General features: G+C 30.2%; 1 protein-coding gene across 1 annotated transcript; it reads left to right on the forward strand.

Moving 5' to 3' along the window:
• Positions 1 to 925: 925 nt before the first annotated feature.
• Positions 926 to 21,347, forward strand: LOTGIDRAFT_120942 (hypothetical protein; the record flags this gene model as incomplete). The annotated part of the gene is made up of 9 exons (XM_009058672.1): positions 926 to 1,023; positions 3,312 to 3,450; positions 13,540 to 13,642; positions 17,630 to 17,731; positions 19,075 to 19,187; positions 19,547 to 19,725; positions 20,261 to 20,347; positions 20,557 to 20,746; positions 21,171 to 21,347. The coding sequence occupies 9 exons, from the start codon at positions 926 to 928 to the stop codon at positions 21,345 to 21,347; spliced, it is 1,188 nt and encodes a 395-aa protein (XP_009056920.1).
• Between the last annotated feature and the right edge of the window lie 2,813 nt (positions 21,348 to 24,160).

Genomic DNA, 24,160 nt, shown 5'->3' on the forward strand with positions numbered 1-24,160 from the left:
GACGCACCATCTGTGTTGACAATAAATGGCTACATGAGATCTGGACTATTAAAAAGGAAAGGTTTAGTTGTCCATTGAAATTATGCTATTTTGTGTCTTCTCCTACATCTAGCTTTACAGTGATTAACCAGGTTAAGGGGCAGTAACTTCTGACGTATTATAAGCTAAGTGATATGGTTGAACACATAGATATCCTATGTCTATGGTTGAACAGGTCAAATAAAAATTTCTTCCATTTGTATGCTCCTGTGTGGGAAAATGACCACGGACTGTGTAATGCAGTGAGCAATGGGGAAAAAATATTCCCCTTAACAACTTAAGCCTAACAATCCACTAATCTTATCTACAGCCACTTGAAAACAACATTTACCGGATTATGTAAAGGAAAAAAAATTGAAAAATAAAAGTAGCAATCGCTGGCCCTAATCGAAACTCATCGTTTAAAAATGTTAAAAAAGTCCAGTAATTGATGGAGGATAGGAACATAGATATTTTATATTATGATCTTGAAGAAACAATTGATATATCGTGTAACAAGCGGACTTCATGGCAATTTATCATCGAATCTATAATAGTTTCAATGTCTTTGACGATACAAGTAATATAAGGCATGGGATATGGCATGGAATACTTTGATTAGACTAATCCGATAAAACCTGACGATTAATTTGTAAGCAAGGTGATTAGCCATCTACGCTAATGCCATTAAATCAAAATGACATCGATAGTAAACAATCAGATTAAGCAATTAAACTGTTATTAAAAATGTCTAGCAACTCGCAACTATAGCTCCGGTATAATTCATTTGAAATAAATGCGTCAGTCCGTGACCTCTTATTTCAAGTTTCTAGGTCAGGTCAGGATGAGTGAATCAGACGAAACTAGTGCATTGTGGGGAATTTCTAACTCAGTGAGGACGGAAAAAATGGAACCGTTGGATTACACGTTATTTGGTTTAGCTCTTTTAATTTTTATAAGTTGGTCTGTGAATTGGTTTTTACATATATTAGCTATTGTTTATGGGTAAGTGGATTATATTACATGTATATCGTTTTTCATTCAACTTTACTGTTTTCTTACCGTAAATATTTGACATATTTTACCGGCGAAATGTCAAATAGTTGAGTTGTAGCGTATATAGTTACATTTACTCAACCTATTCCGAATCACAAGATCCTTGTTTTTGAACTCTATACGCAATTTCGACAAGTAGATTACATGAATTTCGCAATTATGGTTGATGTTAGTATTTCGGTTTAACACAACATTTTAAAACAAAGTGTAAAAAAATGTAACAAAGTGTTAATTTATGTTAGTATATTATCCGATATTAAATGGTAAGCCATACACATGCAGGTACTACAGGGTAAACTGAAGTTCTGTATACACCTGGTGTAAATATCAATACTCTTCTCTGACCAAAGAATTAATGTTCTGGTATTTAACAATAAAGGACATAAAACTCCATTCATTTCATTTTCCAAAAAAAAATTTATTGCATAGGCCTACCATTTACCATACGCAAGTATGTCTTTTGGTTAATTAATGTTTTATAATTTTGAAGGTAAAATAAAAACATTTCTCTCTTTATAATAATGTCCTTAAAAAATTACTGACATATCTCAATTAAAATTCTCTTTTGTAGCATTATATTCTAAAATAATTTTTTCATTGGTGTCTCGCTTGGTGCTAATATTTTCATTCCTATAAGGAAATGATTTTGTGAATATTGTTTTTGGATACCATGGTAGGCTTTCCAATTTCTCATATAACAAGACAACGTGCTTGATTCAAACTCTGATACAATATACAGTTCTGATCCAGCATTGCTTTGCACATTTAAGGGATAGATTCCACATTCTTTTGACCAATCATACCTTAATCTCAGAACAGGATTTATCTAGCTAAGCTAATGACTAATAGTGTTCACAACTATCTGTTGAAATTCAAGCCTTTGAATCAATGGTGTCCAGACTCATCCAAGTTAGAAAGTTAAAATGACGATTTGTCTTTTCTTCAGGCTCTGCCATAATATATAGAAAAGACATATATAGAAATAGAAATTTGTAGTTTACTTAAGTATATTTGAAGAAATTATGCGATTTCTATATATCTTCTATATTTGCCAGACCCAAATCACCTTCCCTTTTTTTTGAGAGTCAATTTAAATGTTTTGGTTATTGCACACTCAAATCTCATGTTGTGAAATATTATTACCATTAGGCCTGATTTCTTAATTAGCTAGATTGGATTGATTAATTAAAACAAGTAATTAGGTATTGAAGGCTTATTAATCACATGAAAACAACTGTAAGAAATTGAATAACAGCAGGAAAAATTAACATCTATATTACCATGGTGATAGGTTTCTTTAAACCCTGATAATTATATCTTACTTATTTGTCTTGAAGTATTGTAAGTCACTGTATCAATTTACAGGTTTTGGATATTTACGTCAATGCTCTTTTATATCCTTAGTTTCACCATAATATTATGATATTTTGAATGACTATTCGGCCTACCTTGTTTACTCAACCAACTATTCAATTTCATTCATGAATTATGATTATCAGAGCTATTTTAAGAATAAAGTATACCTTTGGTCACGAATCTGATTATTACTCATTGTCACTTTATTGCTTCATTCTGATACATGTGTAGGCTTCCATAATAAAGAGCAGCAAGTTTTTATGTCAAAGTAATAAAACCATATGCAAATATTGTGTCCAAATAGCAAGCAGATTGCCACTCTCCATTAAAGGGACAAGTGTCATTTTAGTCTTGAATATATGTAAATAGTTTTGAGAAGTACTAGAAATGTATGAAAATGACATAATTCCTTCCATAATATCTCAAACTGGGAATATCCCTTTTCTATTTCTATCTAGATGTCTTTTCTATAAGTGTCTCATAAATAGAGAACTCGTCTATTTAACTTTCAAACCTGGATAATTTTGGACACACATGGGTTTGAAGGCTCAAATTTCAACGGTGATCTCTGAACATTATTACTGATTGCCTTAGCTAAAAAATTCCAGTTTCTGAGCCTAAAGTATGATTGGTCAAAAAATTCAATTCTTTCTGGAAAATAATTTTATCCAGGTCAAGGTTGATATGAATATGAATGACTTGCCTCTATTTAAGTTAAAACAAAAAAATCATGTTGACTAAATTTTTGTACATGTGCCCATGTTTTATGATACTTTTTTAATATAAATGTGTGATATATCAAAATATTACAATGTTATTTTTATAGTAATTTATAGTAAATATGTCTGTCATTAACATTTTTATGTTGTTGGTTATTGTAGAAAATGGAAGTTACACCACAAATTAAAAAGTCCCACTCCAGAAGAACTTCCTGGTGTCTCTATTATAAAACCATTAGTTGGAATAGATCCACATTTATTTGAAAATTTAGAAACCTTTTTTAACATGAAGTATCCACAGGTGAGTTTGTATTCAAATTTGTTTTAGGTCTAGTGCACATAGAATGGGGTTTTAATGAGGAAATTCAATGGTAATAACTATTCTGATGGTTTAAAATTTTAATTGAAAATCAATTTATTCATTGATACATCATTGAAAACATTGATTAAGACTTCATGCTCTATGAACTGACAAATATTCAACTTATGACAATAGTTTATAGGTGTTTTACTGTACATACACATGGTAAACAAACACATATTTAGGGCAACCCCCCTCAGGGTGGGGTCCGTAGGGGCTGGACCCCAGCAAGTGAGAATGAACCCCAGCAAAACTTTCTTCAGTTCAGCAAAGATTCATTCATTTACAAATTTACAAATTTTGAAATTGTTTAGAATCTGGATTATGATGAGGAAACAAATAAAGTGTGTTTAAATACATGGATATATTTGGGATGTTAAAATATAAGATATCCAACAATCATTCAAATTCCCCCTCCCCATCCCCTCATCAACTCATTGGTAGCATCAGACATGACATATGATAACACTGATATATTGATAAATAGTTCAGACATTGAAGGTTGAAAATGTTCTGTCTGAAGGAATGTCAAGATGTCCTATTATCTTTACAATAGTGTAGTAATCAGCAATACTGATCTCTATCACACCATGCCTCATTGAATACAATCTCTTCAAGTACTCACAATTTGAAAGAGCTTTACCACAGTGCTCCCTTTCATTGCTGTGAAATGCAATCACGTGTGTCCGTTCTGAAGTGTTAAATGTAGTGAGAGGCTTGAGGCTTTGTTTCAAGATTTTTGCAAGAGATTGATTTTATATTTGATTCTTGTTTTTGTATTATTTATAACCATTCCATTTTTCATGACTCTGCAAGTGGAAATGATATTAGAAAGCAATCACTATCGGCAAAAATTGATTATGTCTGGCTTGTACATGTGATTTGAAATAATTTGAAGCATTGATTAGCTCATTAAAACGCTCTCTCTAATTCTATAAGTGCCTCATTTCTGATTTATACTTGTGTAATGAGTAGGCTATTTTAGGATGATTTTTAACATGACAGAATTTGACCAGTTATCTACATTTATTGGCTTATATATCTGACGGTTTAAAAAAATTTAAAATTGAATTAGTTCAAGTCTGTGCATATTTAATTGCTTGTATAAACTTATCATAGATTTATTTTGAAAATTTCACTTAGGAAGTAAGTTCAAATTGATACTTCTCAATCCATTCTCAAGGTCTTTTATGAGAAATCAAGGCTTTGATTACCTTGTAATTTCTCATCTGTAGTAAGTGATTATAGTGATTAAATTACAATCGAATGCCTCAAGCAATCCAGTCGACTCTTGGGAAATATCCAACAATTCTTACTGAAATTAAGTTGTCTGCTTCTAAAAGTAGTAAATGTACTTTAAATAATTCTGATATACATCAACATGACAAATTCTTATTTATGGATTACGCTACTGAAACATTACGAATAGGTTTTTTTGTAGTTACTGGTACCTATATTATCATACCATTCCATCTTCCCTTCTTATTATATTTTGTCAAGTTTCTGGTGCTACAGATTTTTGAAGCACATTTTTTACAACAATCGTTACTGTTTTGTTATTGTACCTTTGTAATTGTAATTTTGTAAATTGAAAATAGTTGAATTGAGTTTGATATTCATTTGTTGGTGACCAATTTCCCTGTACAAATGACTTTAATGATCTTACTGTCTGCTATAGACTAGTTTCGAACAGGATTGGATATCCTCATGAAATCTGTGACTATAAGGTCTATAAGAGGTAGAAATCTGTTCTACTTTGCTAGTGTTTCAATATTGTACATTCCAGGCAATAAGATAAAGCTTTGTATTGATCTGTTGGATAACTTCTCTTCTATAAGGCTATTTATTATTTGATATAATAGAGACAGGAAAAAACTACATTACAATGATTATCTCTAGAAAATAGGAGGAAGAGTTTATTAATGATGTCTGTGGTTTTCATTTGATGGTCGATATTTTCTTGATTTAGGCCCACCCAATAGTGTAACATAATTGTTGGTTTTGAAATAGACCTTTAAGATAGATCTTGTGCTAAAATCTCATTGCATTCTACATCTCATTAGATAACCTTACAAACCCTTAGAACAACACAGAATAATTTAAAGCACAATATCCTTTGGTTTGGTGTGTAATCATGTGAAAATTGCCAATGAATAAGATAATGTCAATATAGGTAGCTCCAGTCAGTCTAATATAAAACAAATGAGTTACAATTATTGAATGAAAGTCACTATAGATTTATGAATGGGAATATGTAAATGATGTCTGATGGTTCTCATGTTTGAATGATTATTGGTCATAGGGAAAATGGATACCAAACATTACTTCACAAAAAACACTTAGTACTATTGTCTTACACTGGTTATCAGTAATGGAGGTTTGTGTACAAGTCCCTCTGGAGCTTCAATTTACCTCTGATGTGGAACTGGTGTCATACATATGGCCAACATCAGACAATGATAAGAGTTTGTTTTCATAATCATTCCTTTGATGATGGCCAATTTGATAAATGTTCTAAATCATTTCCCTTAAGATATCACATTCATAGTTTCTACATGTTGCTATGGTCCAAATTAATGATGAATCACATTCATTAACACTTTTGACCTGTTGGATATTTCAATTTTTATCAAATTTATTGCTGTATTTTTGTATTGCTCCCCTTGGTGGTTTGATTTGATGGATTAAGAGTGATTTTGACATGTTTGTTTTTAATTTGGACTATATAGGTCACCTTTTCAATCTCTTGACCAATTGAGAATAACTTATTGCTGATGGTGTGGGCACACAAAGGCTCTTGGTCGAGGGTTTTTGTTTTGCTGATGGGCCGTGGGCACACAAAAAGACAAAAACTCATGTTTTCCACTTTGTTGTTAATCATGCGGATCATGCATTTGAAAGGAAAGTGAATCTGATGATGATGCTCTCTTGCAGATGATAAACCAATCGGCGACAAATATCAAACAGGCACGTTCAAGATTTTACTCAGGAATCGGCTACCAAAATTGTTTGTTTATCTAAGTACTACTTAAAAAAAGAAATATTGCTGCAAATATCAAGCAAGATCAGAAAGAACTGGGCTGTGTCCTTAGGCTAATTCAAATTATTTTGTAATACTTTAACATTTTCTTTGCTTTGATCTTTAAAGATAACTCTGACATAATCTTTTATGACTGTAATATCTGATATGATCAGAACTTGATAAAACTCAAAAAAATCTTTTTAACAAAAATCTTAAAACATGTACAGATATCCTGGGGCAGCCAATAGTACAACAAGACAATATAAACCTGAGTTGTTATTATAATGCTGAGGGCTATATGTGACAATAGGAAGGTAGTTTCTATTGTCAACATGACAGGTAGAATACAGGCTAATTAGTAATACAGGTATTAGTGTAATAAATAATTGTGTAGTTATGTCTTGTTACCATACAAATAGTGTATCATGACCTTGTTGTTTATGTTTATTACATATATTTTTCATTTCGGTTTACATGATTATTATAATTCAGAATCATTCATTGTTTTACTTCCTTTTTCCTCATAATTTAGAACAAAAAAAGTTCAACTCTTAAAGGGTCTGGTGCACCATTTTAGGGGGTTGATTTGAGTCTTGAAGATATGTAAATAGTCTTCAGAAGTACTAGAAATGTAGGAAAATCGCATAATTCTGTCAAAAATTTTTCACACTAGAAATTTCTTTTCCTATTTCTATAGTTGTCTTTTCTATATATATGGCAGTCTCAAAAATAGACAACTCTTCATTTAACCTTTCAAATGTGGATAATTCTGGACACACATGGATTTGAAGGCTAAAATTTAGATGATGAACTGTGAACACTAATACTGATTGGCTTAGCTAAAAAAATTATCATTTCTGAGACTAAAAGTACTATAGTTCAAAAATGGTACATCTGTCCCTTTAAACATTTTTTCAAACCGTTGAACTACCAACTATGTAAGTATACAAAATATCTTATAAATTGAGTTAAGAGTTCTTGCAAATGATACTAGTTAATTTAACATCAACTATTGTTACCTACAAATTGAAATGTCAAGAACAATTTAGGAGCAGGAATAGAGTTTTTAGAATAAATGTCAAATGCAGATTTAAAAGTGATATAATTAAACTGTTCATTTCTATTTCATTATTTGCCCATTCTCGCATTTCTTACAACCAGAAAAACATTTTAAACTTGACAAGAATCTTCAAATGAAAATTGACACTTTTAAAGCAGTTGAGACTGTCTTTTTTTTTACTCATTTAGAATATACGAATTAATTTTTTGCCAAAGTTAAAAATTTTGAGATAATTAATTAATTCATGAATGAATGAATGAAAGAATGCATTCATTCATTCATTCATTCATTCATTCATTCATTCATTCATTCATTCATTCATTCATTTACGCTCAGACAAGATAATATGAAGCTGTCAGGTAGAGTAAGATTATGTTATATAAGAATGATTTATGAGTTGACCATCTAAGATTATGATATTATAATTTATAAGTGTATCAAATGCAATTAACCAAGAGTTTAATGGATTGCTTGACCCTTAGTTTTAACTTGATGAAGAAGTTTTAGTATTTGTACTTCATTTTGCTAATGGAATTTTTCCTCTGGATTGATAGCCTACATAAACTATGGCAGAAAATATAATATCTTCGCATGAAGAGTATCAACTAAATGAAAAACTTAATTTTTGGTTTCATGTAGAAGAGCAATGAAATAAATATATATTTAAAAAGAAAATGCTAATGATAATTAGATTTTTCACAAGATGAGTGTTAATAGTGAGCTGATAATGGATTTGATTACAATATTGTTAGGACTATCCTTTATAAGATAATCCATCATTCTTCTATATCAAGAAAAAACTGTGACAGAAAGTGTGGGATGAAAATGGATACTGTCCCCAAGGAAATTTTTTTTCCAGATGAAATAATTGATGAAGGTCAAAAAAGTAATAGGCTATTGACTAAGATTGATCAGAATTTGAAATCTGGTCATCCATTTTGTTACGAATTACTTTTTCTACAAAACACAAAGAACATTCATTTTCCTACATCTAAGCTTGTAAATTAATGTGAATCGGGCAGCTACTAAAACTAAATGAAATGGGGGCATATATTGTCGTCACCCATGTCCGTCTATCGTCCATCGGTAATAGCCCAATGATAAATCCTAATGAAAATCAGAAAAATCGAAAAGTATATAGATGGTGACTAGAACATAGTCTTATTTAGTATGAGTTATTGCTCTTATTCTTAAAAACATGTTCAAGTTTTGGCCTGAAAACACTCTAGAAGGCCCAATTCTTGACAGATTTTGATGAAACTTGGTAATATTATTCAGTATCGCCTCAAAAGGTTCAAAAGAAGTGTATGTCTGAAGGTTGAATATTTCATACTGGTAATTGTTGCTGTACTGCCAAATATTTTTATTTTAAGTCAAAGCTGCCAGTGGGCGTATATTACCTTGCCTGGCAAGCTATGTTATTACTCCTGGCTGCTGTATTTTCATGCCTGGAAACATGATAATATGTTGAAAATTTTGAATTTGAATCTGGAAAAAAGTCGGTTAAAGTACATTCCTTATTACCAGATGTTTGTACATACATTCTGTTAGTGATATCATAATTCATAGTTCACATTTTCATTTCCTGATACAATATGTTACATATTAGCAATGACATTGTAGTTGAAGTTTGAATTACAAGTTTGAATAAAGTATAATAGACAAGTAATAAATTTTTAAAATTTGAATCACAACGTTACAGTGAATTTCATGTTAGTAAAAACTTTAAAAATGCTTTATGTTACTTCAAGACATAAATATAAGAATTTTAAAGATATTCTAAAGGTTCAATGCTCTGAGTTTGATTTTTAAATCAATTATTAAAAGCATGTAGACATCTTTGCCATAAATAAAATCATATGTAGGTAGTAATAGGAAAAGTTTGTAGAAAAGAAACAGACTAACACTCTAGAGAGGTTTGGCAATAATTTATCTACTAAACATACCACAGTGATGTCTGGTAGGTATTTAATACATAGTATATGTCAGCTGTTAAAATATCATACCTTCTTATACTAGATAGTTATAGAAGTCAGTATGCCATCTCTACATAGAAACATTACTCATGCCAGTAGAGAATGTCTAATACTCATTTACTGGTCATCTTGGTAGGGATTGTAAGAATTTGTAAATTATTAAACACATAGAAATATAAAATGTTGATGATGAACCAGACAAATAGATATATTGTAAAATCATGAAATATTTTTGGGATGTCAAATTTCTTATTCAATCAACTCTATACATGCTCATACATGTAGTCATTATCAAGACCATCATTTGGAGAGATCCTGTCTTTTCCCATCTATTTCCTTCGTTCGCCATTTTGCACCAACTATTATTGCACCACACGTGGAATGCGCTCTGAACCCTGTTTCAAACTTGTTTGATTGAACATTATATATAATAAATAATTATATATATAAACCAATATAAAAACGGAACGAAAGTTTGGTCTGATTTTGATAAGACTGTTAGAGCATTGTTTCCAGAATGAATCTACTGTAGTCTACAAGATTAATTAATGGTCAACTGATGTGAAGCACCATTGTGATTTACCATTCCTATGTTAAGGCACTTAGTACCTTACAATAAACCACATACTGTACTTATCACCTTACAAGATAAACCATACTGGTGCTGTATAAGTTTATATTAAACCATTAGACTGAATACTTGGTTTTAGTGTTGGTATTGTACCTAATGAAGGGTGACTAGAATCAGTGCTGTATTATTCCTAAGCTATAGGAGCTTAAATTGCTATCTAACGAAGGCTTGAAATCATGATGATTTTCGTCAAAGCCAACATCTTTTATCATTCTAAAATGAGATCTAAATCTTTGTTAGATTCAGAAGTCTGATTTATAGATTTTTTTTTTTTTAAATTTCTGTCATTAAAGCATTCAAAATATCATTAAATTAGAAGTTTTTGTTAATTTTTCAGAACCAGAGACTGAAAAACGGTTTGACAGTTTGTTTTTTACGAATTTTAGTTGGAAACATTTTTTGTTTATGATGTTACGAGAGCACAGGCACAGGCATATAGGGTTGCTGCATAAAACATATTACTTCAATTTTGGACAAGGTTTCCTTTATATGGTTGACTTCTTGTGAATAAGCTTCTCTTAATGAATGATAGATTTGATGTATGAGTATGTTGAATATATTTATGATTGAACTATCATTATTGTTGATTCAAATGATCCTTGTCTGGTGGCCATGACAACACTTGAAATTTTCAGACAGATTGAAGATGAAATATCAAGTGTGTGAAGTTCATCTTGATGATATTAGTATATATTATTGCTCTGTTAGTCTCTCCAATTTGTATATTGTGATAAGACAAATCTTAATAGATAGATATGATTTTGATAAAACCTAGAACACCTACTGAGATTTCAAGCTTAAATTTATGCGCCTTCCTCACAAAAATCTCAAATCAAAAATTAGTCTTAATCAATATCAGCGGACTTGAATAGTGTTAAAACTATACAATAGAGTCCGTCTATAAATCACTCCGTAAAATTAAATAATTATCCATAAAACTTAAGGTAATTATGAGAAAATGCTTGATATTTTGAAGCGTTTTTTGACTTAGATTACTAGATTTATTTTCATTAATTATGTAGGAATTCTGTTGTTAAATTATTAGGTTAAATCAGGTAAAAATGTATCAGTTATACCAGTGCTCTGATGACGAACATAGTCTGGTTCTTTTAGTCTTTGAGACAAGATTAATGGTATTGACAGTACACCAATAGATATGGTCTAACTTGTGTTTGATATAGTTTTCAAACATGGCTTTTGTAGAATCAATTAGATAAGTTATAAATATCGATTTCAATGAACATGTTAATAAACTGATATCCCTGAGATGTTACTGGCTGCAATTTTTAAGGCATCACATCATAAGCTTTCTTTGTTAGGTATTATTACTCAGACAGTTTAAAAGGGAAAAATTCCGATAGAGTCAAACATACTCAGAACCTGTTCTATAGAATTGTATATTGAAAACTAAAATCCATCTGTTGCTCAATATAAATTATTAATATTTATATTTATGTAATAGCGGTAGCCAGTTAATATGTATTAAATAAATGTTTCAAAATATTGAAAAAGATTAATTATAAATGAAATGATTTTAATTTGACATCGATTAATTTGAGAACATCTGTTACTGAAGTTTAGTTTTTAGTGCTATATATTTGTATTTACTATTAATTTATATTCATTGTTAGTATTGTACTGATTTATTCTAATTAATATATACCACCAACTCAATTTTTAACTCATTTAGTATTCGTTATTACTTTAAGGCCACCTCCATTGACTAATTATATAGCTGTTTTGACCATATTGCACTTGACAAATATTGTGACAAATCAAAAAACCTGGCTGCATATTTTCGAAACTATCTTAGCTCTTTGTTTGACATGAAATCAAATGGGTTTTTCATATACAATTGGTAGTGAAATTATTTAAATATTTATATATAAGTTATACAACTGTCCAATTATCTGTTTAAAAGATTTTTATTTTGTTTACATTCATTACTTTTGAGAAAGAGAATTAAACCAATGTCCAGTTTATCATGAGGTAAAAATGATCTGCCTTAAAGGGACAGGTTCGCCATCCTTTGGACCAATAGTAACTTAGTCTCAGAAACAGGATTTTATTAGCTAAGCTAATCAGTTGTAGTGTTCACAGTTTACCATCGATATTTGATCATTGATATCCATTTATCAAAGGTAAAATGACAACTCGTCTTTTCTTGAGAGTATGCCATATGTAGAAAATGCTCATATAGAAATAGATAGTGAAATTTCTAATTTGAGGTAAATTTGAAGTGATTATGTGTATTTTCATTCAGTTCTAGTACTAGTACTTTCTGAAGACTAGTTACATATATTCAAGACTCAAATTAACACTTGAAAATAGCAAACCATGGTCTTTAATTGGAAAAAGAGACATCAAGTTTTTTCAGAAAAAAAGGTTGTCATAATAATATTTCTGGACAATTCAACTTTAATTTAGTTCAAAATGATAACCTATGATAACCTAGGTACTATATCTGTTAATGAAATTAGTTGTTAAAGGTTAAACTTTAATAAGGATGTTAAAATCTATGTGACCTATACTATTAAAAAGTGGTTAATATCTATTGTTATACTGTATTAATAAGGTGGATGATATTTCACTTCCTACTAACTATACATGTATTTGATAAATAGTTCAACTTTTTACTCATCAGGAGGCTTTCATATCTTCATGTTGCCCTGGTCAACCAATAAACCTGACAACTAGACAATGTATATAATGTTTTTGAGGAAATGTTATTGTGAAAACTGATAATTATATAAAATAATGTAGTAGGCTAGATAATTTAATATGTATTTTACTATACATATAATTTATTTGTATGTACACATAAAACTATGATAGATTTTAAGATACGTATATACATAGAGATATGCATAGACTAGATGCAGGGAATTCAAGGTTGTTATAGGAAAAGTCAATTCCAAGAGGTTTGGAATAGACTAGTTGATAAAATCCTCAAGAATATAAGATGTTGCCGTTGTAAAATATAAATGTTTCTTTTGAATCATAATTCCATACATACATATACATATGATATTTGGTCAAATACAACCTAATCAATATCGTTTGCAAAACCAGTACCCATTTACTTTCCTATCATTCTGTCCTTCATACACACAGGAGATGTTGTTATTAATAAGAAACCTTTGATCTGTCATGGTGTCATTACATGACAGTGAAATTCAAGTATAAAGCTACATATCAGGTGGAACATTATATACAGAATATTATACCAGATTCTCCTATGAATCCATCTAAAAGCAGAAAATTGACAATGATAAGATTAAGAATTCTATTTTTAAACTTGATAATGCATTTCTAATAACAATTTTTTTTTGCTTTTCAGTATGAGTTATTATTTTGTATACAAGATGAGAGTGATGCAGCTATAATGATAGTTCAAAGCTTAATTAAAAAATATCCAAAAATCAAAAGTCAGATTTTTATAGGTAAGTGGCCATAACATTTGTACATTATGTATTTTGGGATGAAATTTACAATGTAGTAATAGTTCTCCATCACAGGGTTGAGAAACTGTAGAGATTTCACAACAGGTAATGTTAATAACATGAGTTTTACCAACTTAATAAATGAATGTGATTTATAAATAAATCATTGTAATAGTATGTTAAATGATAATTCTGGTGTAGTTTTCATTAAAAATCTGTGTCATAATGTTCTTTTTATATCTAAACGAAGAATTATTAAAGGGATTGTAAAAAGGTTTTGTAAAAAAAAAAGTATCTGTATTGGGGACACTCATAGCATCAATTTGCACCATTTCAATTTTGTATTGGACGTCTGAGGTTTGTGCCATTCTACTAAAACTAACTGTTTGCTGACGTCACTAATCGCAAAATATGCTTCATCGCATAAGGCCCTTTGCAATTATTGAACAAATTTCAAAGCATAAGCAAATAAACTGGAGGCATTACAAGAAGTTAACCATTTCTTCACATTACCAGGAACATCATCGAACACTTAGTTTTAGTGGAATTGCAAGAACCACAGATACCTGATTGAAAATTTAGATGCTAAATGCAAATTGATGCTATCAGTGTCCCCAATTAACATAAACAATTTTTGAAAACATCTTTACAGCATGGCATAACCAATCAGGTACATGACAGTGTTATTGGAAACTTAATCCTTCTCTATGAGAATTTTTTCTACCTTAGCATGAAAGATAATTAGAGTTTGAAATCTACTGTGATCTCATCTATAAAGTAATGATAGCGTGCCAGTAATCATGGTAATTGAATACTTGCATGCACTATAAAAGAATGGTTTGATAAGTCTTCATGTATCATTATTCATCAATAATAGGAAGCTATGAGACAGTAAATACCTTTATTATCAGACAGAGTCATGTTGTTTCATTTCCTTTATTCTCTACTTATTTCTCTCTACTTCATTAATTCTGGAACACTTTTATACTTAAAGTACGGTACAGTTGATAAACACTTAATGGAATTACAATTTTCAGTAAATCGAATTGATTTTATGCAATAATTTTATATTAACCCTTAAGTTATATATACTTTTTTCTAATTGATGTCTCAGTGAGTTAGGTTCAATCCTGGCATAGGTCGAGATACCTTCATATTTTCAACCAGGTTTTTCCCCTGTAATTGATGCAGGTTGGAGGGACTGACATGGAAAAAGTGTCTAGTAGGCTACAGGATGTGCAGGATGATCCCTTGACAGTTGAAAAAGCAGGCTAATGCGGCTGTCCTGGCAAAATTTCCCTCATTGCATACTGCATGAGGTTGCCCATCTTCATGAACCCAATTTGTCATAGAAGAGTAGGATGTAAAACATTCATTTCTTTTTGTTATTTATTGGAAAACTTGCACAATTTCAAAAATTGAATGTGCTAAAAATGGCAAACAGATGTGAGAATGCAAGCTGTTTGAACAAAACATGCAATATTTCTAGCCTACTATATTGAATTTTCTATCAGATTTTCTGTCTGTAATAAATCAATAAGTGAGAAATATAACTGCAGTAATTCACAGTTCTACAATGTGTATTATCACAGATATTTCCTTGAGTTATAACTTCTTTATTAAATATGGTAGTGTTAATCAATATATGTTGTTCTATTTTCAATTCATTCATATTACAAAAGAAAAAACTGTCAAAAATCCAAAGTTCCATTTTGTATTGACATGTATTTTGGCAAAAGTCATGCTGACCATGACAAAGTCTTTGAAAATTTAGTATGAGTGGGCTGAATATTGCACAAAATCCTCTATTTATAGGGGTAATATGCAAAATTTTCATTATCAAAAAGTTGTAAATTATACCAGAAAATATTATATATTTATTATTCATATTATATAGTATTTATATCTGTGTATCTACATGATCAGACTGAATTTGCTTTAAATGGGCTAATTATAAACGGAGAGTACTAATTGTTAAAGGGATAGGTGGGCTATCTTGATGTGTCTCTATATGTAAATAGTCTTCAGAAGTAGTAGAAATGTACGAAAATTCCACAAGTTTTGGTGTTGGGCTTAATAATTTTTTCCACCTCCAAAAAAAAGAGCGAATTCCCCTTTAAGTTCATAGTTAGGTATTGCTAGAGAATCAGAGATTTATTGGTTGGTTTACATTGCAGAGTAGAAATTGTAAATCTGAATTAATTTGATAAAGTCCTCTTCACATGACCCTAGTGAAATAATTTGACATTGTCTGGCCTCGTTTTTCATATGGAAGAAATTGGCAAGAGTTGACTAAGAATGTTAACAGATTTATTATGACTTCTTCAAATCTCCTGACATTACCATGAATATTTTTCTCTTTTCACTACACACTTTGGATTCTTAGTTTTAAGGACAATAGTTATATACTCAATTAAAAAGTCATCATGAGGCAATGAGCAATGATATTACAAGGGCAAAAAATGTGTAACTATATCCTTTGAAAACTAATCACATCAGATTACAAGGCATTGATGTAACTACATGTAGTTGAATGGGCAATTGCCTTATGGCAAATTTTTGAAAAAAAGTATTAGAAAAAATTTGTTTTAAAAGTTTGAAATTTAGATATAGCCAGCCCCATCATTAGGGTGGGGTCCATGGAGCCTGGGCCCCAGCAAGTGAGAATTAAGCCCCAGCAAAACCTTCTTCAGTTCAATGCATTTACACTGTCTTTGTACAAGATCAAAAAGATATAGATTTTTTGGCGCCTCAAAATTGTCAGAAATTAGTTTTCTGGACCTTTAATTCTTCGAATTTTCTGAATACAAAATCTGGGCCCCAGCACCAATTCATTCCTGGCCCCTCACCCAAATATTTGTTGTAGCCTCATAGAATAGTTAAGATCTAGCAAGGTATGGTTCTTGGCCATCAACTAAGTGATCAAACCTATGAGGTTGAAATGTGATGTCTTATATTGTCAGACATTTCAAGTGTCTATAGGAATCTGAATGTCATTATCAGAAACACAGACAAAGTCTAGTTTGTGTCTCATTTATCAATTGCCAAATTTTTCATCTAATCAAATATGTCTACACTATGTCTTCAGTTAATGTGACAGATTACTGATGGCTATATAGCCCAGTTACTAGTTAATATTCATAGTAAATAGTACTATACTAGTATACAGTCATTGATAATCTCTTGATCAATGTAATGAACTATAGACTGAATAATTAATGCCAAAAAGAGGAAAGAGAGAAAATGGATGCCAAGAATTTTTCATGTCAATAAATTAGCATTCAATTTTATTTCAATGCTTGTCAGGGCTGACTCTTGATTTCTGTGAATGGGATAGAACTTTAGAACATGTCATAAAGAGATACAATTGTCGAGATATTTGTTTCTAACCACTCAGAGAGCTTAATTTAAGCTGACTGGTGTTCTTCAGGGAAATAAAAAAGTAATGTCAAAATTTTGTTTTTTTTAAGTCTGTGAATAGAATGATGAGCCAATTTGATTTCGGCACTCAAACATTAAAAATAAATAACTGGACAGTTAAAAACAAACTTTCAGAAATTCATGGAAAAAACTCAGTATTTTGAATATATTATGACCAGGTAGAATAACAAAAGAATTCTATCAGCTTAAAGATACTATAAAGGGAATGTTTTCTAAATGTTGTATGTATATCAGGGACACTGATATCATCAATTTGCACCATTCCAATTTTCAATCAGACATCTGCGTTTCCTGCAATTCCACTAAAACTAAATATTTTGAAACTTGAAATGGTGCACATTGATGCTATCAGTGTCCCCGATACATACAAATTAGAGAAAACCTCTTTACAATGATTTTCTTTTATAATTCTTAATCTAACCATTATAAAGGTATTCTAATTCACATTTCATATTATTTTATTATGGGTGGAATAATGATAAATAACAAATGTTATGAATGTCATGTTATAGATTGAAAATGATGTTTATATTATATTTATTGTAGGAGGTAGAATAGTAGGTGTTAATCCAAAGATTAATAATATGATAGTAGGTTATGATGCTGCTCAATATGATTTAATACTTATATCAGACAGTGGAATTAAAAGTAAGTATTTTCAATTCCTATTTTATCACATTTTTGTTATTATTTATTGATGAAATCAAATGGGATTCTACCTTTTAGAATGGACATAAAATTTAAAGTCTCAAACTTGGCCAATGAAATTATATTATTATCAGTTGACTTTGCCTGGTGTCATATCTGAACAACAGAATCCCTGTATATGATGATAAATTCATTAAACTAAGTAATTATTGATAAATGCTGAAAAATATAACGCCGTTGACATAATTCAAAAGTGTATAAATGTCATTATTTTTGCTCTGTATTTGAAATTCTTCTCACATATCATATCTTATCATATCTAGGACAAGAAATGTTGATAATTTTACTTGATATAAATCTGATAAAAAAAAAAAAACTCATTATTTAAATTGATACCATATTTCCTCTTTGCTGAAAATAGATGCAAATGGTTGGCATATATTTGAATGTTTTTTTTTAATTCTTTAATTTGATTTTTGAGAAATAGACCGTTTGGTGTGACAAAAAGAACAAAAAAAAAAGAAAAAAGGTCAGAGTTAACTTATCTGATATTTGACTCACTAAACGATCAAATTTAATGGTGAACTTTATATTTGTGGTTAAACTAGTTTATTAAGATAAGGTTCACTATTGACATGATTGATACAGGAAAATAAATCAAGATAACCTATCAATACATCAAGATATCAGCACAGTTCACCTTGACATAATAACTGTCATTCATTCTTCTGTAATCTATTGTGTTTCATACTTTAATTGGTCAAAAAGAAAATGTGAATTGTAGCATCAGCTTCAAAATAGTAATTATAGTCTTAGAATGTCTAGAAATTAAGTGAAGTCTACAAATCTAAACCGAAAATGTCCCTAATCATATTAAGCAAATTTTGAAATGATAATGTGTGACCATGATTTTTATTGATATATAATATTTTTAGCTGGAAATCGATTAACATAAAATAATCAGTAAAATTTGGTTTACCATCAATTGTACAAAAAGAGTAATCTCCCTTTAGAATTTCACATTTTACATACAGATGGCCCCGCCACTCTGTTGAATATATTAGGTACAGCAAGAAGGCTATTCAACAGCTAAATCTTTATGACCAGAAGCGTCAGTTCTTGAAAAATATAATTCAACAAAATAAAGTGTAACTGTTTGCTATTCTGTATTCTGTACAGATTTCTCCACACTGTTAGCAGTTACTAGAGGCTGAAAAAGGAAATAGTACGAAATAAAACATTTAGGACTATTTGATACCTGATGTTAAAATAGAGTCATAGAACCCTCACTAGCCCAATAAGGTGCCAAGAAACAATATGAATGTATTTGTTTGATATTTTAGTGGCTGAAGATACACTAGAAGATATGGTAGTTAATTTAAAAGAAAATGTAGGAATGGTACATCAAATGCCATATATAAGCGAAAGAAAAGGTTTTGCTTCACATTTTGAAAAGGTAAATTTTCCTCCATATAGTAATAAAATGGATTGTTTTAAGTGAGAATACTGGTTGCCAAGCAGGATCTGTTTCATGAAGATGGGTATACTGAACCAAAAACTATTTTGGTTATCAATTAACCTCATTCACTTTATATTGGTGTACCAGACCCATAGCTAGCCCAGGGTCTCATGGGGGCCAACATTTTTGAAGGGTGACTCAAGTTTGTTACTCAACAAGTCCACTCAAATCATTCAGGTCATCCAAATTTTTCAGTTGTCTGGCCCCACCTCAGCCACCACCCAGCTGTGTATCAGTACAATAAAATGTGAACCCAAAAAGTTCTAAGTACTAAAGAGAACATTTTTCATTTTCAGGTATTTTTTGGTACCCAACATGCCAAGATGTATTTATGTGCTAATTTTCTGGGTATAAATTGTACAACTGGTATGTCATGTTTGATGAGAAAACATGTTGTAGATGAAGCTGGAGGACTAGTAGCTTTTGGAGAATATTTAGCTGAAGATTATTTATTAGCTCAAGCTTTTCTTGATAGGTACGTTTAATTTTTACATTGAATATTCGTAAAGAGACAGGTTCACCATACGTTTGACCAATCCTACCTTAGTCTTAGAAGCTGTTATTTTTTTAGCTATGTTAATCAATACTAGTGATCACAGCTCACCATTGAAATTTGAGCCTTCAAATCCATGTTAGAAAGTCAAAATGATGACTGTCTTTCCTTGAGACTCTTCAATAGAAAAAGAAAGAGAAATTCCTACATTGAAGCATGTTTGATGGAATTATGCAATATTTGTACATTTCTAGTACTATTTACAAATAATCAAGACCCAAATCAACCCCCAAAAATGATGAACCTGTCTAATAAAGATTTTTTTTAAATGAAGGGAGTTGTGTGGATTATACAGTAGGTCTTTGTTGATATAGATCAAGGTGGTTTTTGTCAGCTAGACTTCTGTTTTCAATACACTTTAGAAATGGAAAGAAATACATTTGCTTTTAATCTTTAAGAGTGATCATAGTAATTATTTAGATTGGAATGATTAGACAGAATGATGATTATATTTCAGGGGCTGGAAGGTGAAAATTAGTTCTGAAACAGCCAAACAAAATTCCGGTCATTATTCTATACCTCATTTTCATGCCCGTCTGATAAGGTAATAATTCTTTGTCATGTTTTAAATTTTTCTTTGATTTCAAGAAAAAACGCTTTAGTTTAGAACTTGAGTACATGAAAATATACAGCTTATAGCTTATATTTGACAAAATTGTAGTGGACATTGGCATTGCATATTTAAGAGAGACAAATTTAACAATGAAACTAGTATTTTCAGAATTATAAGATTTTTCTATACCTTTGTTTCAGGTGGACAAAACTACGGATTGCTACAATTCCTACTATTATTGTATTTGAACCAATATTTCAATGTATGTTGTTAGGAGCTTTATCAAGTTGGGCTGTATCTTATTTATTTGATTGGACATCATCAGTATTTTTTCTTGTTCATGTATTAGTATGGTTTTTGTTAGACTATATACTAGCGAAAATTATTCAGGTATTTATCTTTTATCTTTGTTGTTCAGATTTTACCCATACATAGAGTAAAACATTGAAGAGCATTTAAGCAATCATTTTATGTTAGGGAGTGAAAGCCAACTCTCGAAAGCACTGGTACAGGCATCAGAAATTATCTTACCTTGAGGGTAACTAACTGAACCTAATTGCCTAGTAGACAACAATCCAACTTGTTATCGACTTAGCTTTCCACTACCACTGAGTTTAGTGTGTTTTTTTTTGTTTTAGTACATTTTGAAGCAATGTACATGAATTATATCACTCGTAACTTAGATTCCAAAGAATTCTACTCTGAAACCCCTGTGCAGGAAAGGCAAAGAGCTGGTTCCAAAACTGCCTTTGAATAATTCCTTAATGATTTTACAGATTTCATATTTAACATGAAATTATTTTCTCTATTATAGGGTGGACCATTGCAATATTCAAAGTTTGAATTTTTAGTTGGATGGATATTGAATGAAATGTCTTTCATATATTTGATATGTTGTGCTCATTGTAATCCCACAGTGGAATGGAGAAGTAAGAAATTTAGACTCAGATGGGGAGGAATTATGGAAGAAATTAAATGCCCTGACACTTAATTAAACACAAAAGTCAGAGAAGTCATATTTAGTCAAGTTTTAATTTAAGACTTGTTATCATGGAATGTTGACTATCTGTTCCTCTATCATCCAGCCACAATAAAAGTAGTTGAGAAAGATTCCATCAAGAATTGAAGATTTGGAAAGTCTGTGAAGTGTGTTATCAAAACGTTTTTGAAATACAAGACATATCTTGACTCACAGTTCTGCCGGTCAGAACTTATATTTTTTCATGTGGTGTGAAGGTTTACGTGTATAAGTGAAAAATAGTCAAAACTAAGTCAATGCTTCCAAAGAAGTCATCATATATACTTTTAATACTTATTTTCTGTTTGTTATTATTTTACAAGATGTGTGATAGGAAGTGTGCTTTTATACCTGATTTTTACTCAAAACTTTAAAGACAATTCCAAAATGAAGTATATCATGGGTGACTGTTTGAAACCTTGTATATGCCATATTTATTGGTCATTTTGACTTTTGGTACCGTTTGAAAGCTTGAAAAGCGCAGATCTTGTGATCAAAACCTCTTATTCCTAGCATGATTGTAAAAAACACCAATTAAAAAACACATATATAAACGTATTATACGAGGTTCAATGTTCCTTTTTCTGTGGATGAAAACAAAAAGCCTCGTATACTGTATTATTAAACACCTTATTTGTCATCATATATCGTAATACAAGGTTTTAAGAGGTCACCAACGATATTACCTTTTTGTAGCTATATCCAGTCTTAAATTGGTACGGGTATTCCGGAGAAGGATCCTCAAGAACCAAAGTTCTTATCCTTGAATAATGACTTTCTTTGCTAATATTTAGAGTTATTCAATTATGAGATGGTTTCCATGCATAAGCAATACCATTTGAAATTATTTGGAGATACAATATAAGTAGTAAATTCTTTAGACATCTTTAGTCAGCATGGCAATGCAAAGAGCTTTCCTGTGTGTAGTCAATTTCTTTAATACTCTAGAAATTTTAGTATTATTATATCATGTCACCAAAGATTTAATGTGCTTTTGATACTTTTGTCAGGTGCATTCCTTATGCTCTTCCTTTGAAGTTTACATCTTCCATATTCAAATTTCTTCATTCAATTTTGAGATAGATTACAATTTTTATGCTTACATTTGCTAGATAGTGTATTTTAATGAATCTCAGTCATTTATTTATAATCATTTTTTCATTCATTTAAATAAATGTTCATATATTTTCATCTGGTATCATTTGATAAGGTTTGAAGTTAAGATATATACGGTACTAAAAATGTAAGAATAAATCTCATTACATAATTGCTAAGAAATATCTGGTCATCCTAGAAATTATGTTCAATTTCAAAATTAGTATGTTCAGAGATTCTTGATCCTTGATCTTGCAAATTTGACAAAGACTTCAATGATTTCACTATTTAGTGACTGTTCATTATTTATAATGAAATTTCCAGTAAACAGTGCAATATTTATCAATTTTAAACTGTAAATACAAAGTTTTTATTGTAAAAAGGAATCAGTCTAATTAAAATTAGATTACAATTTTGTTTTGTTATTATTTTTGATCTATCTCCATTGTAATCTAAAAAGATTTATACCAAGGTTGACGTTTATTTCAACTAATCACAGCACGTTAGAAGAAAAGGTGTCTTTATATCAACTATGAATTGTGAGATAACGAAACCCAAAGTAGAGTGTATAAGATTATGAGATTACCAATACTTGCTTGTACAAGTGATTCTGATTGGCCGTTTCTGCTATAAGTACGTGACCTTGGTATAAATTTTATACGATTACAATGGAGACTGACAAAAAAATAATAATTAAGAATTGTAATTTAATTTTAATTAGATTAAAATGAAATTGAATTGTATCTACAAGAAAATTTTCTTACAATTTACTAATGAATGTATTAATGGTGTTTTTAATTCAGTTATCATTTTCTAAATTAATTACTTAGAGTTAATTGATAGATACTGATTTAATTTCGTATATAATACCAAATGTTAATGTATCTCAGGTGCATAAAGTTTGGTAGGTTCATATTTTTTCAATGTTATTAACATATACAACATGTACTTTATATTGATACTGTTTTCTATTTTCCTGTTATTAATCTCAGATCAATAATGAATATAGGCTTAGTTAAAGGGGTCGTTTGCAAAATTGTCATTTTCAAATCTATACAGTAGTTTTTTTACCAAAAAACATAACAAATTGAAAAAGCTTATGTAATGTGTTTGAATAGTTATGGAGTTTAAAAACTTAACAATTTAGTTAAAACTTGAAGATATGTTACATGACATGTTTTTCTAGATTTTGGTGTAAAGTTTTCATAAATTTCAGCTAAAACAGTTTTAGACCTACAAAAGCAAAATGCCCCTATAAAAGAAGGTAAAATATGTCAATAATAATGTAATATTTTATATTGTCTGATTATTTTCTCTAAATCAAAATCTTTCAAATTCATCAACATATATATATATTGGTGCCAGAAAATCCATCATGTTTTTAAAATTTGGTTGGAGAGATTATTAATGCTAAATTGTTATTAAGTTGTAAGATCTTATTGTACATGTGTCAGAAACTCTGTTTTCCTGAAATTATAATTCTGATCGTCGATCTAATCATTACTTTAGAATCTAGTCCACTTTTTCATCCAATCAGCATTGACTAAATTTTCTATGAAGTGAAAATTTATTTCATTTAAGAATTTCTTGATCATGTGACATTTGACTAACAGCTAGTAAGTAAAGTAAGTTAAAACATATTAAGTGAAATTTTTGTGGTTAAGAAGTGGTTTCAATCGCTTGAAAATTTC

This window comes from Lottia gigantea (genome assembly GCF_000327385.1).
Source record: "Lottia gigantea unplaced genomic scaffold LOTGIsca_35, whole genome shotgun sequence".
In the NCBI taxonomy this organism is placed as follows: domain Eukaryota; kingdom Metazoa; phylum Mollusca; class Gastropoda; family Lottiidae; genus Lottia; species Lottia gigantea.